At 34.5% G+C, this 17,725-nt stretch overlaps 1 protein-coding gene across 1 annotated transcript in view; it reads left to right on the plus strand.

The window, feature by feature from the left end:
• LOC142339341 (uncharacterized) overlaps positions 1–17,725 on the plus strand; it is a 131,200-nt gene that overhangs the window by 41,004 nt on the left and 72,471 nt on the right. The window contains exons 14-17 of the mRNA XM_075389322.1: positions 4,898–5,052; positions 12,447–12,649; positions 13,206–13,434; positions 13,620–13,721. Of these exons, the coding sequence (XP_075245437.1) occupies positions 4,898–5,052; positions 12,447–12,649; positions 13,206–13,434; positions 13,620–13,721 (689 nt within the window). The remainder of the gene's footprint in view (positions 1–4,897; positions 5,053–12,446; positions 12,650–13,205; positions 13,435–13,619; positions 13,722–17,725) is intronic.

Consider the following 17,725-nt stretch of genomic DNA (forward strand, 5'->3'; position numbering starts at 1 on the left):
AGAACTTCTATAATTGGTTTTGATGAGTGAAATGATCTATGCTTTTAGTAGTACTCCTTGTTACTCTAGTTGGCCTATCTAAGCAACACTCAAAATCGTTAGCAAGTAGTGCACTTTTTTATCTCCTTACTAACTGGTTGTCAGAAGAAAGGTCGATGTTCATGTCACCACGTATTATTGTTGGTTTTGATAGTGAGGTATTTTCTTCCAATAAACTGTCAAATAGAGCCACAAATTCCCTTTTGTTGGTTATAGACTTATTATATACGACTATAAACCTAAAAATTGTTCCGAATTTGGAGATTTCTATAAAAATAGCTTCATCGAATTTTGTTTTTATGTTTTTCATTAAAGTAAAAGTTTTTCTAAATTGTATTATTACACCTCTGCCTAAGCTTTAACAGTTCGTTACCGCAAATTCAGTTTAGCCAGTTACAGGAAAATCACACTTTGTGAGCCAGGTTTCAGTCAGACAATGAATATCCGGTTGCATTTCTATGCTTAGTACCAGTGCTTCGAAAGTTTTTCTTAAGTGATCTAGAATTTACATTCTGGACAGACAAAACATTTCAGTTTAATGCGTTAGTCACGAAAAGTAATGTTTTCCAGTTTGTTCATTTGAGACAGGGTTGCTGAAATTACTAATTTGATGATTGCTCATTAGTTGCATTTGTAGAAATCCAGAAGCAGATCCGTGTTCCATTGCTGGTGCCAAATGAAAGTTTCCAAAAGGTGTCCGTTTCATGCCTAAAACTTCCGATCTCTGACTCCGAAAGCAATTCAATACTGTTTTAGATTGTAGCAAAGGTCGATTCAACCTTCAAACAGGCCATTAATTCTGTTCACTCTTGATTCAATTAACCATTTGTAGAAAAACGTTCTTTCTCTGAGCCATACATCAGAAATACAATCATCGTTTCTCATCAAATGTAAAAAGTTTTATCTTGCTTTGCTTGTATCTTCGAACACTTTGACTTTTTGATAGCGTTCCGAGTTCTTCAAATCACTTTTCCTTTTCCGCAATTCAATCTTCCTAGTTCTTCGAGTAAATCCCGCAATGATCGGTTTGTTTAAATTGCTTGAGGGTATTCTATGAGCTATCGAGATATCTGTTTCATCAATTTGAACTCTTACAGCCTGTGCAAGGTTTATTGCTAGTGACCATCTTTCCTCTTATGACTCCCTCAAGTTGTTAGTTTTCAGTCATGGAATTTTCACGTTTTCTCGTCTCATGTAGGACTCGAGAAGTTCTGTTTCAGAAAGAGTTTTCAAATCAGCCTTTTCTGATTCAAAGAGTAACTTTCGATTCGATTTAATTTCCAGATTCTTAATTTTATTGTCAACAATTTCGTTGATGGTTGATCTCAGCTCTTTTCTCAGTGTGTCTAGTATTGATGGAATGACGTTTTTCATCGACTTTTCAATGCTATCTTCGATAGTTATATGCAATTCCGATTCTCCACTGATTTCAGTCAATGGACTCAGGACCGTACTTCCTCTTTTTATCTTCTTTGAGGCGGGTATTTTTCAGTCTGCAATGATTGGCGTCTGACCTTTGTATTTCAGAAGTGGAACGTCCGCATTTTGAGCCTGGGTATCATTGTCACCATCTTCCGATTGACTCTTGTCCTCTGTTGAAGCAAATAACTGTTCTACTTCAAATCTATCATTTTCTTTGATCTTCTCATTTACGCTCATCTTCTATAAGTATTTCTTAGAAATTATTCCGCGAGCACCAAAGAGATTAAATTTTTAGTTTGAAAGTTTAGTAAAATCACTGGTCACTTGTTCTGTTTTGCTAACTGTTTGATAAATTTTGAGGCTATTGGTGAGAACACAATTTTGCTTGTGATAACTGGAATACAGAGCAATAAAAGAGAGAAAAAACAAAGAGTAAAACCAGGTCGAACTGATCTTCTATGTCCTTTTTGGCAATTCCAAGGCAAGTAACCCTCAAAAACTGCACTCCAGGCAAACAAAGAAGCAAATGTATAATTTTGTTTAAAAGGAAAATTTCATAACTAATGACAAGCAGATAAATTACAAATAAGCACACATAGAACCTCATTCGCAAAAAAACTTATAAATTTTTATCTCAATGACTTCGAGGGCACTTCCAAAGCAGGGAACCCTCAAGAACTGCCCGCAAGGCCACCGAAGCAAAGACTACACGACAGAAACTTAATGATTAAGTAGTATAAGTACAATATAAACAATAATCCTGAAAAGCACAAAATTTTGATTAAGCAAACAGATTTATGAAGAATCCTATTTGTTACTTTTCTTACTCTTCTTGCTTTTCCTTTTTCTGTATTTTGAGCGATACTTGAGAACTAATTTGTCAAATCGATTCTGCTAATGCAGTACAGTTTTCATGCAGTACAGCAGATTAATTTATTTTGACACTTCGGGGTGGACTTTTGAAAGTTCTTGGTGATAATAATTGGATCGTTTTTTTCCGTTTCGAAATCAGATGGCGCTTTACACTAATGACTAAGGCAATTTGAGCATTTAGTAAGGTTTGAAACAAATCAGGGCTACCAAAACGACGATTGTATACAATTGCTTTAATTTGGCCTTTGTATTTCCGCAAGATATCCAGTAACTGATCAGTTGTCAAGGGAGTGTTATTATTGCTGGAACGTGGAGTGATACTAATACTCAGAATATCGTGCCTTATAATAATCTCTTTGTTCTTCAGCGGAGGCCTTTCAAAAAATGTTTGCAAGTTTTGGCTTGCTTTCTTACAGTTCGGGTTGAAACTTACGCCACTGCATGCGTATGTTTGTCACAGGATGTTGCACTCTCTCCTCAATTTGTGAGGCGTCTGCCAAATAGTTTTATGAACACAAATTGCCCCTATGGTCAGTACCATCTACGAAAGTTACATGCCTCGTTTGCTCATCTCTGAAATTCACAAGTGATAAACTTATCACATATTTCTATTTAATAAGTTTATCACAACAACTAGGTTTAAAAAAACTGTTTTTGAAGGTTAGCAGAAATTGGGGAATTTTAATTTAAAAAGTGTTGTTAGTCAAGAGAAAAATTGCTCTCTTTACTAAATAAAATTTTTTGATTCAGATGGAAACTTTCCTTGGCATTTTTGGGAAGTGATCAAGTGTTCTGCTTTCTTTCAATTCTTTTTGGAAGTCAGATATAATATTTTTTTATGATGAAGCCTGACTATTTATCAGTATACAAAATTTTTTCCAATCATTGTTGCCCAGGACTGCAGAAAGGGACATTCTGTTTTCGCAACGTCTGTTTTGTAAACTTGTTCAACTGTTGCCCGATTTCCCCAGTCAGAGCTGCATTTTATAATTGACAGCTTGAAATGATTGATAGAAAACTAGTGGATGGGATGCAGCTACTTTTAAAGCGGCTATGACAAAGATGACGATAAAGCCTAAGACTTGATTGGTTAAAAAATCTCTTGTAAAATCATTTACAAAATGCCTCTGATAAGTGATATTTACTATTTTAATCCTGCCCGCTGCAGTTCAGTTGTTTTGTAAAACTTTATCAAAAAATCTTTGTGTAGAAAACAGAATCTTTTTACTGTTCGCGCGCACATATTAGCACTTAGAAAAATCACATTGAAAAGCTTTTATTAGAATGATAAATGCTCCGATTATTCACTCTTCTAATAGTTTAGCAACAAAAAATTTAGCCAAAAAAATTGCAGGCATAGCACCTTATAAAAGATAGAAGTTATGCGAAAGAAGGAAGAGAGTTGTCATAGCTGTTTTTTTTAAATACCGTCCGTTTATTCCCATTACTATAAAATTTCGTGGTCATGCATTTAAAATACTTTGAAAAATAGTGGAACGCCAGAAAAGCGAAGTCTCGGAGACTGAGCCGGCGTTGCCTTTTATCTGGCATATTTGCTTGACATAAGTCAGAACAGAATGCAGCCCTGTTTTGGTTTGGCAACTGGGTCGCGTGCGCTGAAATCATAGTTTATTGCTCTTATTGTGACGTGCGACAGGTGCGATGTATACGAGAATTTCGACCACGAGAAAAATCGAACAGCTTGAAGCTGAAAATAACTTACTTGTCTGCTTTTAGCAGATGTAGCGCACTAGATGCAATCTGTCGTATGGCCTCAATTAGATAACAATGCTCAAAGTATAGCCCTTATTATCTGGTCCCGACAATTTTCTCCCCATTGAGCTTACCTTGTTCACTGCAAGAGCACATTTGTTCTCTTTCTAAGAGATAGAAAGTTTGATATTTGAGAAACACTTATTTGCTTCGGACGGATGCGCTAATTTAGTATTTTTATTGTCAGAATTTTTTTGGACGATCTGTCCTGTTGACGTGTTGTTTATTCTTAGAAATTTAACAATTTAACGCACCTTCGAATAAATTTAGTCGTCTGTAGCTTTTTTCATGGCAAGATGCTTGCAAGATAACCGTACTCGCTCTGAATTCAATATCTAAGTTATTTTCGTTTCTACAAATTCACTAAAATTTTCCTGTACAACTGCAGCACACTATGTCAATAAAGTGTTCTGCAACGGTCTATTGTGTTTTGGTGTTTATTTTTTTTTTCAAAGTTTATCAGTTCATCGCTGGAGTTAAGGACTTCGTGGCAGATGGTGCGGATAATTGATAGATTGTTCTATCTCTTCTATACGAATTTTCCTGGGAAAATCACGACACGAGCTTCCTTTGGTTTCTTGGTTGCGGCAGCGAATTTAACCACGCCGAACTTAACTCCCACTTCGCGTGCTTGTCATGATTGTGAAAAATCGGAAATTTTTTTATGAGTCTATGACTTTGATTTATAACTTTAGGCAGTCTACAATTTAAGTGTTTGAGAGACAGCGAAACCATGACAGCTAATTCGTCTAGTGCTATTTGAAATATTGTCTCTTCTTTTCTCTCGTAGGTTGTGTTCAACTCCCCTGTCATTCTTTGGGCTGCTGAGTGTTCCAAGGAGTTGATGCCGTTCCTCTCAATTAAGCTGAAGGACTCATGGGACGTGCCTGCATCCCACTACCTCAACTTTTCTTCGAAAGAGGCTTTCTCTAAGCTTGTATTCAGGTACGTGAATCTGCAATTAGAGCCAACTAGATTAAATAACAAAACTGCATTCCTCAGCAGATCCCAAGCGCCAATAAGGTTCACTTATTTTGATCCTTTTTCTGTTTTGCGTTTTTGGCTTGCATTTATCGAAACTGTTTAGAAAGCAGAAATTCATATTTTGAATGCTATTCTGATAGGCTTTTTGCCTCCTCGAACCCAGTGCCGATAACCTTTCTCAGCCTAAGCAAGCTGCAAATAAAGTCATGCAACACCAGTCAATTGAGAGTGATTTCCGCAACGTTAGTTTTTCCTCGGACCAACGTTAGCAACTAAATATTTGAAATTTTAACAAATGATAGGTTGTTGGAAAAAATTCACTTTTGCTATTTAGGGCTGAACTTCTTGTTGACTGTATTTGACTTTTTGTCTGCGATTTACACATTTCTTTGTGAAAATTTATTGTTATGGTATGACTTTTTGTGGCTGCAACCAAACTGATAATGAATAATTTAGCTTTTCTTCGTCGGTTGTAGTATTGATACCAGTGATTTTTTTTCCTGCTCAGAAAGAAATGAAAAAGAATGGTCTCCTTTCGACATTCTTTCGTTTTTGAAAATTTTTCCTTGATATTGTCTTTTTTTGATACTTATAAATAAATAAATGTGTTTCTGCGTAATCGCAGCGGAGCAGCATTAGGCTTTCAGTCTGCAGTGTATTAACAGTAGCCTGTTCTCAGCTGTCCTTTTCAATTATTCCCCACATCTCAGACTGTTCATTTGGTGAGCATGAATGCTCTTTTTTTGGTGACTATGGCCACTTTTTTTGCGTTTGAGACTTTCACGTGGTAACATTATTGCAGCCAACATTGGTCAGGCTATGGTCAACCTGAAGCTATGGTTAAGTAAGAGCTCATCTCACACAGACAGCTTACACAGACAGTTTTGCTCTTACTTTGATCTTTTTGTTAAAGTTCAGTAGAAGATATTGTTTATTTTCCATTTTTTCTGCTTGAGGTCTTGCCAATATAATAAATTTGAAATTTCTACAGGGTCATTTTGTGACATTTTGCCTATAAGCAAAGATAGCGGCTCAGCAAATTTGCAAAGCTGACAAACTCTCTAATTTTCTATTCAGTTGTCTCGAAACAAAAATTTTGATGAAATGTGTACAGCTTTTTTGAGATTCGATTTTTAAATTTTGTCGCCTCACCTGTGTTCTAAACTTAAAAACCACAGTGATCAGTCTTTGACCTCAAATGTCTTTGACCTTTTTAGAGAATTGATGGTGGCAGTCTTGTTGTTTTTACTCTGGCTGCAACTGTTTCCAACAGCTGCGTTTGCGGAGTGGAGCTGTTATTGACCTTCCCTTGTTTTTTTTTCAATCCAAAGGATTTGGATTGTATTGGGGGGGCTGATTTTTCACACACTATTTAACTTTTTGATGCCAATAAGTTATCAACCTTGGGCACATGTTTTAGTCATATTATAATACAAAAATGAGCGATAAATCAGTAGTTTAAAGGGAAATTTTTTAAGCGAACTTCAAAAGTAAATAGGGCTGCTAATGGTTTTCGGCGTTGTGAAATTTATAGTGAATTAATTAACTTAGTAAATAAGCGAGCGTTTTAGTTTTGCTCATATTTTCAGTTTTGGTTATGCTCGTTTTGCGTTTTAGTTTTGCTCGTCTCATCGCTTAGTATTGATAATGAAAAGTCCCCTGGCTTTGGCTTTCTTGTCTTTTTTTGGTAATGACAGGTCCCCTGGCTTTGGCTTTCTTGGCTACCTTTCTGATGAGAGAAAGGATTCTTGGCTACAAGAAAGCCAAAGCCAGGGGACCTTTCATTACCAAAAAAAAGACAAAAAAGCCAAAGCCAGGGGACCTTTCATTACTAATATTAAGCAAAAAAAGACAAGAAATCCAAAGCCAGGGGACTTTTCATCATCAATACTAAGCGATAAGACGAGCAAAACTAAAACGCAAAAAGAGCATAACCCAAACTGAAAATATGAGCAAAACTAAAACGCTCGCTTATTTACTAAGTTAATTAATTCACTATAAATTTCACAACGCCGAAAACCATTAGCAGCCCTATTTACTTTTAAAGTTCGCTTAAAAAATTTCCCTTTAAACTACTGATTTATCGCTCCTTTTTGTATTATAATATGACTAAAACATGTGCCCAAGGTTGATAACTCATTGGCATCAAAAAGTTAAATAGTGTGTGAAAAATCAGCCCCCCCCCAATACATTGATTGTTTACAGTTTTTAATTTCTACTTTTCGTTTCTATAATGTCACGCCCCTATTTCTTGCCTCACAGTTACGTAATGTTTTTCATTGATTTTTCATATAAATTGCTGTAAAATAATTCATATTCAGGTAGTTCTCAAGGACATATTTAGTCCGTATTTCCATCTAAGAATGACTGCAACCTCTAATTTGTTTATATTCATTAAAAACAACCATAGATTAATAGATTATTGATAAACATATTACGTACCGAAAGGCCTCAATTTTTATCTGTTAAGTTCGGTAAAGATGAATTTGTATAATTGGCAAATAAAGTTAAGAGAAGTTATGTAGTTGGTGAAGTCATTATGCTGATAAAGTAGGTGCTAATCTGGAAAATGTATATGTACTCTATTAACATCAAAGATACTTACAAGAGCGGGAATTGCCGAACTTGAAGATCCGAAAATATTTGCAAAGGACCAATACAGTTCGAGGTACATCGACTATCACCAGAACACGGAGAACCAGCCTGACGATCAGTTGATAACTTAGTCTTGAAATATCGATAAAACTCACAAAACTTTTTATTGTTTCTTGAATTATGCTTTATAGTTCTGGATATAATAATTTAAGATTGAATTGAAAATCTTTATTAAATACCCAAAGTTTTAATAAACACTGACAGAACTTATCTATAGCAGTGAAAAGCTATTAAAAGAGAAGGCAACCAGTGGATATATCACGCATTTTAACCGCTCATAAAAAAGCTATTACTAGCTAATTGTACTGAAATTGTATCTGCTAAACTCGCACTATGAAACAACCATAATAGGTTCTTGTAAAATGGCGATAATTCTAGTTGCTCCCAATATTAACCATTCACAATTCTAAAGATTATTGCGTAACATATGTATATACATAACTTTGTCACTATATTTTCTCAAATAATGTTATTGATTTTTTTAGGTTGTTGCTGTTTATTTTGTCTTATCGCATAGTTTCAAGATTGAGAGGCCTCATTGATTTTTTAATGAGATGTAAGTGAACCTATTTTGTTATTGTTGCTATCTTTCCTGAAATTATGGTTTCGTCCAATTGGTATCTTTTGGTTGTTTTGCCTTTCACTTTATTTTCTTCTAAAATTTTCTTTTTTTTTAGTTCAGCACGTACTTGTTGTTCTACGTGTTGTCACATTCCCTCATCTCATCAATGTTAGGTTCCATTGGCTGCTTAATGAGGCTTAATAGAAATTTTTGATGGTTTTGTATCATATCTAATGGTTTCAACTATTTTGACATTGCCTGTTTTTGAAGTTTTTTGCCCCTTATTATAGTTGTTTTTGTTGTCCTGTCACTTTTTCCTGTTAATGACAGGTCTCATAGGCTCTTTAGTTAGCCAAAATTGCTGTTTAACGATTTTAATTTATATGAATAGTTTTTAGCGACTTAAACGCCATTTATTTTTAAAAGAAATGTAAAATATTTCACCTTTGCCATGTTGTCTAATACGCACGAGATGGTACTACACACTTTAGTGCAACATTTTCGGATATATGACTCAGGCATCACTGTGTTTCTCCAAAAGAACATGAAAACTTCGAAATTGTTTTTGTGTGTTAATATTTGTGTATTCGTTAAATATCAAAGACTTTTTTCCAGTGAGGTTGGTTGCGAGCATTTATTTGTTCCAATTATTGACGTCGTGTTTCAGGACTTGTTCTATTATCTTCCTTACGTGTCAAAGAGTTTGAATTGTGTTGGCGCGCTGTCTTTTTTCTCGACAATCGGATCACACCATGATTTTTGAAGTCAAATTTGAGTAGAAATTTTGGTCACGTCAAACATGAAGTGGAGCGAAACAGCTATTGGCCCTGTGGCTTAATTCTTTTTATATATTTTGAATTTGAGCAATTTTTTTTCTACTATGAATTTATGTTCACGGCATTTATTGTTGGCGGCTATTTGAGTTCTATTCTTACTTTTCATTTCTTAAAAAAATAATTTATTGCTAAAAGTATTTGCGAATAGTTTCCTACTCATTTCTAGGTTTTGTTGTTTGCTCAGTCAATGTTTTTTTAAATTGTTAAGACCAGGACTTGTCCTTCTTTGTCTGCTGGTTATGTTTAGAAAAGGTTCTACTTTTAGGTTTCCAATGTCATTTTTTATAGCTGCGAAGCTGTAAGCTGAGCGGAGCTATGTTGCGGTGCTCTTGGTTTTCTTACAATTCAAAGAATTTGAATTGTAATTGGGGCGCTGTCTTTTTGTCAGATGCGTTCAAACATTTTCATGTTTTTGAAGTCAAATTGAAGTTACATTTTTAGTCACGCAAAATCAAGAAATGGAATGAAAAAGCAAGTGGTTTTGCGGCGTAACAACGTTAACGTAGATTGAGAAAGCTGGGTTTGAACAAAAATTCTGTTTCGCGCTAATGATTGTTTTGATCGCTTGCAGCAATTTGACTTTGACTGTTTTTTCGAGCTCTGTCGTTTTTTTTTCTTGATTAGTTACTACTCTTTCCTGGGTATAAGTTTCATTTGGTCACTGGAAGTTCTTTTAATTGAATTTCAAGACTTGTGCTTCTATGTTTTTTTTATTTCGTCATCAAAATTTTTGTTACGACCATATGACGTCAGTCACGCTCACTTCAAATCAGCTCGTGTTCAATCAGTCATTTCTTTTTATGAGTTTGTAGCGTGTTCGAAGTCAATTATCACCCCTATTGGAGCGAATTTTTTATGCGAGTGAGAAAACTTTAGTCACACGTGTCTCCCCAACTACTTTAATTTGAGCATTTTAGGAAAAAATCGAGATTAATCAATATAATTGAAGGCTATTGGAGGGCAGGTTTTGAAAAGAAGACTTAAGTATATATCATCGTTTCGCTTTAAAGACTCCTAGAGGAGTTTTGGAGAAGTCTTTTTAATCATTTTTAATGGAGTGAATGTTGAAGCAGGAAATGAGGAGGGTTTAAATTGTAGTGGTTTGAGACATGAACAATTTTAGAGTATGAGAAGAAAAGGCAGTGGTTTTTTGTTTAAACTGCTATTTTCAAACTGCTGCGAGAAATTATGGTATAAAAAAATTTATCTAAGCGAGCCATTTTTTTGTTCATGTGCGCCATTTTCATATATTTGTTTGGCTTAAACTTTTTTTCGTTAATAGAGATGAATGCTTTATGTTATTGGTTTTAAGATTGCTTTGATAGGTTTTTGAAAGTTTTTACGTAATGTATATTTTCAATCTAATTTTAAGTTTTTTCAGCTATTTTGCTTCTTTTTTGGTCTTTTTCGCGACTTTTTGACCTTTGCTTTGTTTTATTGAATTCATAGAGAAATGAAAAAAGGCCTATTGCTCAGAGTTTCCAATTGATTTAACTTATCCGTCGTAAAACAGTAAGTTCGCTGCGAATTTTGACAAAAAACAGGAAAGTTGTAACTATTTTTTGTTAATTTCTCGCGGATCTTCAATTTTTCTTCAAGACAGGTTTGTAGGCCCATTGTGGCTTTTTTAGCGTTGCTTGATTAATTCAGTGGTGGTAAATTTTTTAACGAAAGGTTTTCTTTCCGATGTGCACTTCTATTCTTCAAGGATATTATTGAATTTTCTTGTTTTTTGTAGTTAGGCTGGTCTCTTGGACCAAATAGTTCATTAATTGACTATAAATAGTTTTTTTTAACTATTTATAGTCAATTAATGAAAATAGTTTTTTTAAATTTCTTGAATAGTTTCAATGAGACAACTCTTCGAAACGTTTCCTAAATTCTTCCTGCTATGAATTTTTTGATAAGTGAGCGAGTGAAAAAACTGGAAATTCGGATTGTGAATTAAGTTTGAAAAAGTTGTTTTGTTCATGCCTTCTTTTTAAACAGAGTGAAAAGGGTATTTGTCAAAAATCTTTTGCTACTTTTGCTATTATTAATAATATTCAGGTTGGTTTTATTGCAATAAATAAATGCTATATAGCGCTAAATTGAAGTATTTGAACTATTTCGCTGTTTTAGAAATTATTGCGATTTTTGGCCCTTTGTATTGTTTTATTGAATTTATCGTTTACTAAATTGCAGCGTAATGATGTTGGACACTGTCTACTTCAAATTAAATTAAGTTTTCTTTGGTAGAAAGCCACCCCTTCCAAGAAAATTTTGGCAGAATTTTAGAAAATTGAATCAATTTCTGCACTGTCTTAGGTTTTTTGATTTTCTTTTCACAAATAGAGATGCTTCTGAGTGTATTACTTCTTGCCTGTTTTTTTGGACAGAGTATTTGCTACGCTTGCGTGAAGCAACGTTTTGTTTTTGTATGTGTAGTTGTACTTCATTGAAGTTTCCTAGTTTTTGGGTCAATTTACCTATGGCAAATTTTTCTTTTATCATCTGAATTAAGGTTATTTTTTCTCTGACCTGAGGTGTTCTGACAGGAGATGCTAGCAATTTTAAGGGCTTGTTTTTTTTTTCGGCGAAAACGGCTTTGAGTCATTTCCCGAGTTCTCCCGGCTAATTCTTATTTTCTTGCTGTCTTATTTGTCCATTGGTAATTGAGAATACCGGTCTGCAAAGTTATCACAGCTATTTTCTGGCATTCTGCAAGTTATGAAGATTTTCTAACGAGAAAATTTGCGAAAATTTATATTGGCTTGTCAGTGTATTTTTTCTGATTTTTTTATATTAAATGGTTTGTTTGTCATTCTAATCATTTTTATTTTTTAGAGAAACGATTTCTTCTCTAAAGAGTTATAACGTCTAACTAAATGTTCAACTGACCAAACTCATTGCTCGCACAAGTTTTTCGATATTTTTTAGGATGCCATTTTTCAGTCTACTGGCGCTGTTACCTCGTGGAGCATGTCGATCAACTGAATTACTTACACACATTCACAGCCATTTGTTTTTTGGTTGCCAATATATACTATTAGCGTTCTTAGACTTCTTGATTTGATTTTGTTTAGTGTTCAAATCACTTACTCCTGATTTATCGTTTTATCTGTTTAGAGAAATTTATCTTGCTTAGAATACGTCAAAATGATTGATCTAACATATAGCTTCTAATAAGCAAAGATAGATTTTTTTGAAGAAATAATTGAAATTGGCTTGTTTATTATGTAAAGGATTATGTGCAAGTTTTCGAAAATGATTAGCTCTTTTAATTAATCAAAACTTTGAAAATCAGTTAATTTGCCTTACAGGGCCAACATCAGTCAAGTTGGAGGAGTAGGGATGTCCTTAAGAGTAGAGTATGTGTCAGCTCTACTGTGGCCACTGACTGTCCAATTTGCGTGTTCCAGTTTTTATGATGGACAAGTACTCTCTGAATATGTGGTCAGTGATGCTAAGGAATTCGAAGCTTACTCTTTTGTCTATCAGACGAGTGCGCTGCTCAATTCAAGTGGTAAATTTGAAATCGTGAACTAATTGAATTTTTTCAATGGTTTAGGATTCCTCAATTTTAGAGTAGATGTATCTAGAAACGTAATTTTCATCCACCGATGCCTTAGAAACATAATAATATGATTGATTTTATGAAAGAAGTGTTATCAGATTGCTTGATAAACAATTATTTATTTATATACCTAAATATTTAAATACTTAAGCAAGATAGATACAGGGCAATTTAACCTAATTAAATTGTGTTAGTGATGTAGTATGAAAAATTACTGCTCTATTATTCTTTTTAGCTCCTTGAAAAAATTTAATCTGGTTCAATCGGAAGCAGATGTTAACTATAGAAATAGCAAAATAGAATATTCAGCCTATGTCTTAGATTTGCTTTTTTTTATTTGATCCCTCTTGTAGTCAAAACGTTTAAGACCAAAAAGTATCTACCATTTAGTAACTTGCTCATTGCGCGGGCAACCGTTCTTAATGCGTTAAGTGCAATAGATGGAGTGTACAGTCGGTATGTGACCATTGAATAGCTTCTAAAATTAACTTGTTCACTTGATTAGAATCTTGGACGTGTGAAACTGTAATCATACCCAACCTCGGCAAAGTAAGTCACGGCGAAATTCCAGTACATCAAGATGGTCACATTTCACCTTCGACTGTGGAGGATTTGATCAGCCTGAGAATTGGCTTTGTTGGAGTGGGTTGTGTCGGATCAGAGAGAAGAGAATCTATCATGGACGAAAAGTGTCGCACAGTCCAAGTGCTACCTGATAGAATGTTTTATTGCGAGTGAGTTCGCTTTACAGTGAATGCAGTAACCTGACAAAGTTTTCCTACAAATGGCTTAGGCACTCATTCTGATTTATAGAATGAATATATGAACAAAATAATAGTTATTACGGTGAAAATCATGCCTCCAAAGTTTCTTAGACGAAAGTTCCAGTATCACGCATTTGCCCTCTTACCTTTTTCAGATGCACTCGCCATTTTGGCTGGAGATACAGAGGGTTCTCTCTCTTTGAAAAAGCTGTGGTTGAAGTACAGCCAATCGACATCACTCGGACCCGCCCTGACAGGTAAACCTTTGTTCTAGTCCAGCTTTGATCTCAGTTAATGCAACAGGGAAGTACTTGTTTTTCCCCGCAAAGAAAAAATTTTAATTTTTCACTTGTTTCGCCGGGCATATTAATAGTGTCGTTTAATGGTAGTGATTGCCATTTACAATTGTTGCATGCAAAGTACTTGCGGCGAGGCTAGAGATTGCTGAAATGTGTATAAGTCACATTTTTGCTCTATTCAAATTTTTCCTTGTTATACTGAAAGGCAAACGTAAGTTAGCACCCTCTGTTTTCACGAAGTACAAATTCATTTTTTGAGGCAAAATAACACCAATTTAAAATCACATTTTGAAAAAAAAATACACCATTGATCTGCTACACTAGTCCTCTCGCCTAGCTATGAAATTCAGATAATACACAACGTTCCATTACCAGAAATCCCAATGTAAAGTTGATGAAAACCGACGGTTATCTTTCAAGTGTTTACGTAATCATATCAGAGTATCAAGATGACATTTTTTTCAAAAAAAGCGAAATAATTAAGCTTGATAGATGATTTTGGTGACATTTAGGAGAGTTGTATTCTACTGTGAAGAGCCGCAAATGCAAATAATTAATTGAGATTTTGTGAAATTTGCAAATCTTTCTTTCACAAATCAGCTTTCGGATAGCCTTGTTTTTATATCTTCTCCAATGGTCTATTCTCAGTAGTATCACGCTAGTTTACTTGATGCTGAGGTTAGTGCAAACGATATTTCTATTGCTCATCCAGTGCCGACTAAGAAGCCAGGTCCACGTCCTCTGATTGTTCGTTTCTCCCGGAGAATTGCGAAAGTAAATTTATTAAGAAACAAGAAAAATCTGGAAAATTTTGACAAACTGAAGAACGTTCGAATTTTTGAAGACATGACTGCGCCTAGACTGAAGTTTTTTTAATTTAATGAAGAGTGACAACAACATCGGGAAAGTTTGGTCAAGAGAAGGAACATTACACTACGTCAAGCTGGAGGTGACAATAGAGTGTATAAAATCATTTCCCTATATGATGGTGGTCAAGCGTTGGGATACGACTTTTATACTGTACAGAGCTGCTTTAAAGATACTCGAGTTTTTATCAGAAAAAGTCAAGAATCTGGATCCTAATCTGTTTCTTTCTCCTAGTGCTATTATACCAACTACTATGTCTATATTAACTGTGAATGTTCGGTCGTTTAAAAAACATCTTAATGATTTGGAAGCACTTGTTCATAGTCTTGAGTCTCCACCAAATGTAATATGTCTCAATGAAACTTGGTTAACTGATAACTATGACATCGATTCCTCATTGGTTCCAGGCTATAAGAATTATGCAATTAAGAAAAACACACATGGCGGAGGTGTGATGATACAAATTCAGGATTCCATGTCCTTGTTAGAAACATACTCAACAGATATGGAAGAGACCCTTCTTGTCTCATTAGAGTATAAAAAGTACAGCTTTAAACTGGCTACTGTCTACAATCTACCAAGAACAAATAAACTAAAATTCGTCGAAAAATTTGATAATTTTTTGAATGAGTTAACGTCCTTAAATTGCCCTACCGTTATAACTGGTGATTTTAACATTGACATTCATGTAAAGAACCAATTACAATCTAATTATTTATGTACGATATCTTCTAATGATTTTGAGCTTACCAATCTTGAAACTACCAGGGAAACTTCTAACTCCGCAACTTGTCTAGACCACTTTATATATCAAAATTTTGCCAGCCCTGATTTTTGTGCACTAACTCAAGAAAACTTCTCAGATCATTATCCTATCCTAATGAAGTGGCCAATTAATGTTGATACTGAACAAAACTGTCCGCCGTTTAGAGACATAAGCTTTATAAAAAATCAAGAGCAACTGTCGAACTACTTAATTGACTTAGACTGGAGCCTAAGGAATCGATGTCACTTTTAAGATTCTGATAGTACCAATGAGTTATTTACTAAATTCAGCAAAGTTTTCCTGGAAACCACTAACAAGTATGCTCCTCTGAAATGCTTGACCGATAAAAAGTCTAAGGTACCGAAGTGGTTTACCAACCCACTTAAAAACTTGCGCTTCAAAAAAATAAAGCACATTGAAGCATGAAACAAAATGCGCAAAATAATGAGGCAGCGACAAAATTCAGTTTATTACGCAACAAGTTTGAAACATGTGTCAAAAAAGCTAAAAAAGATTTTTATAGACAAAAATTTGAATCATGTATGGGAGACTCAAGGCAAACATATAAATTAATCAATGATATAAAAAGAACTAATCGCAAAAGTTCGCAAGTACCGGCGCTAAACTCATGTAGTGAACGTTGCGCTGATTCCAGCAGCGCTGACATTGCTGAGCAGTTTAACACATTCTTCACCAATGTTGGTCCGAAGTTGAAAGAAAAAATTAAACATGTTCCTTTACCTGAGATGAACGAAGTTAACCACTCCATGTATCTAAAACCAATAACCATTGACGAGGTAAGAGAAATCATTGAAAATCTAGACAATAAATTCTCATCTGGTGATGATGATATCTCTAATGTCATAGTAAAGTTATCATCAAATATCACGATTCCATACCTAACTCAGGTAATCAATAAATCTTTTGAAGAAGGAATGTTTCCCGATGATCTGAAAAAGGCTAAAGTAATTACCCTTCACAAGGATGGATCAAAACTAGATGAAAATAACTACAGACCAATTTCTCTTCTAATTGTTTGGATTAAAATTATAGAACGTGCTTTGTTCATTCGAATATATGCCTACATGGAATATCATAATTTGCTTTTCAATAGGCAATTTGGGTTTCGTGCCAAACACAGTACAATTGACGCTCTTGTTGAATTAGTTGAAAAAATAAGATTGAATTGCCAAAATGTAAAAGCTATCAGTTTCCTTCTTGATCTTAAAACAGCTTTTGATACCATTGAGCACGATATCTTATTAAAAAAGATCGAAAACACTGGTATAAGGGGCCCAGCTTCAACTTGGATAACATCATACTTAAATGGGAGACAGCAGCGGGTTATTGTTAATAGGGCCTGTTCATCGTGGAATTCCTTAGTTTTTGTGGTTCCACAAGGCTCAATTTAGGGTCCGTTATTGTTCCTCATTTATATCAATGATCTGCCTACAGTTTGCAAATCTCTTGATGTTATTTTATTTGCGGATGATACAAATCTGACCGCAATCAATAAAGACAATAATTCAGTGCAAGAAGATCTGCAGAAGATCAATAATTGGTTGATTACTAATAAGTTAATACTAAAAACCGTACAAATGAATATAGGGAACAAAAATAGTGCTTCCAAATCAGTGTTTAAGTTTGATGATGTTTTTATTGAAGTTGCAAATCTTTGTAAGTATCTCAGAATCTATGTAGATAGTAAGTTAAGTTTTCAATCACTTATAGAATATATTAAGAAAAGACTCTCAAAACAGTGTGGTATTATATGTAAGCTGCGTCACTATGTACCCCGAAAACAGTTAATTGATTACTACCGAAACAGTGATAACCCAATAATTCAATACGGTATTTTGGTATATGGCTGTTGCAGTTATTCGTCGCTTTTACCTATCTACAATCTGCAGAAAAAATTTTTGAAATTCATTTATTTCAGGAAACTGTCAGGTAGTTCCAGGGACATTTTTATTTCTAATAAATTGCTAACAGTATTCGAGTTTCATTTATATGAGCTGCTGAAATTTGTCCTGAAATCATTGAAAAAGATGCATTGCGAAACTTATCTAAATGAACTCTTTGAATATGAGCATGGTACCAGAAACAGTAGAAGGTCTACCAAAAATTACCTAAAAATTCCCTCCTTTAAAAAGCAGTTTGAGCGCTCCTCTATTTCATATCGTTGTGCAAGGTTATTTAACATACTGAGAAAGAATGAAGTTCTAGCACAAAATATTGAAGACGAAAATTGGCAAAAAATATCGCAACTTTATCATAAGTTCAAAGAAAGTTACTTGCTGAATAATGAAGAGCTAGTATCCTATATTTT

Source organism: Convolutriloba macropyga, chromosome 5 (assembly GCF_964194025.1).
Source record: "Convolutriloba macropyga chromosome 5, txConMacr16.3, whole genome shotgun sequence".
NCBI classification, from domain to species: domain Eukaryota; kingdom Metazoa; phylum Xenacoelomorpha; order Acoela; family Convolutidae; genus Convolutriloba; species Convolutriloba macropyga.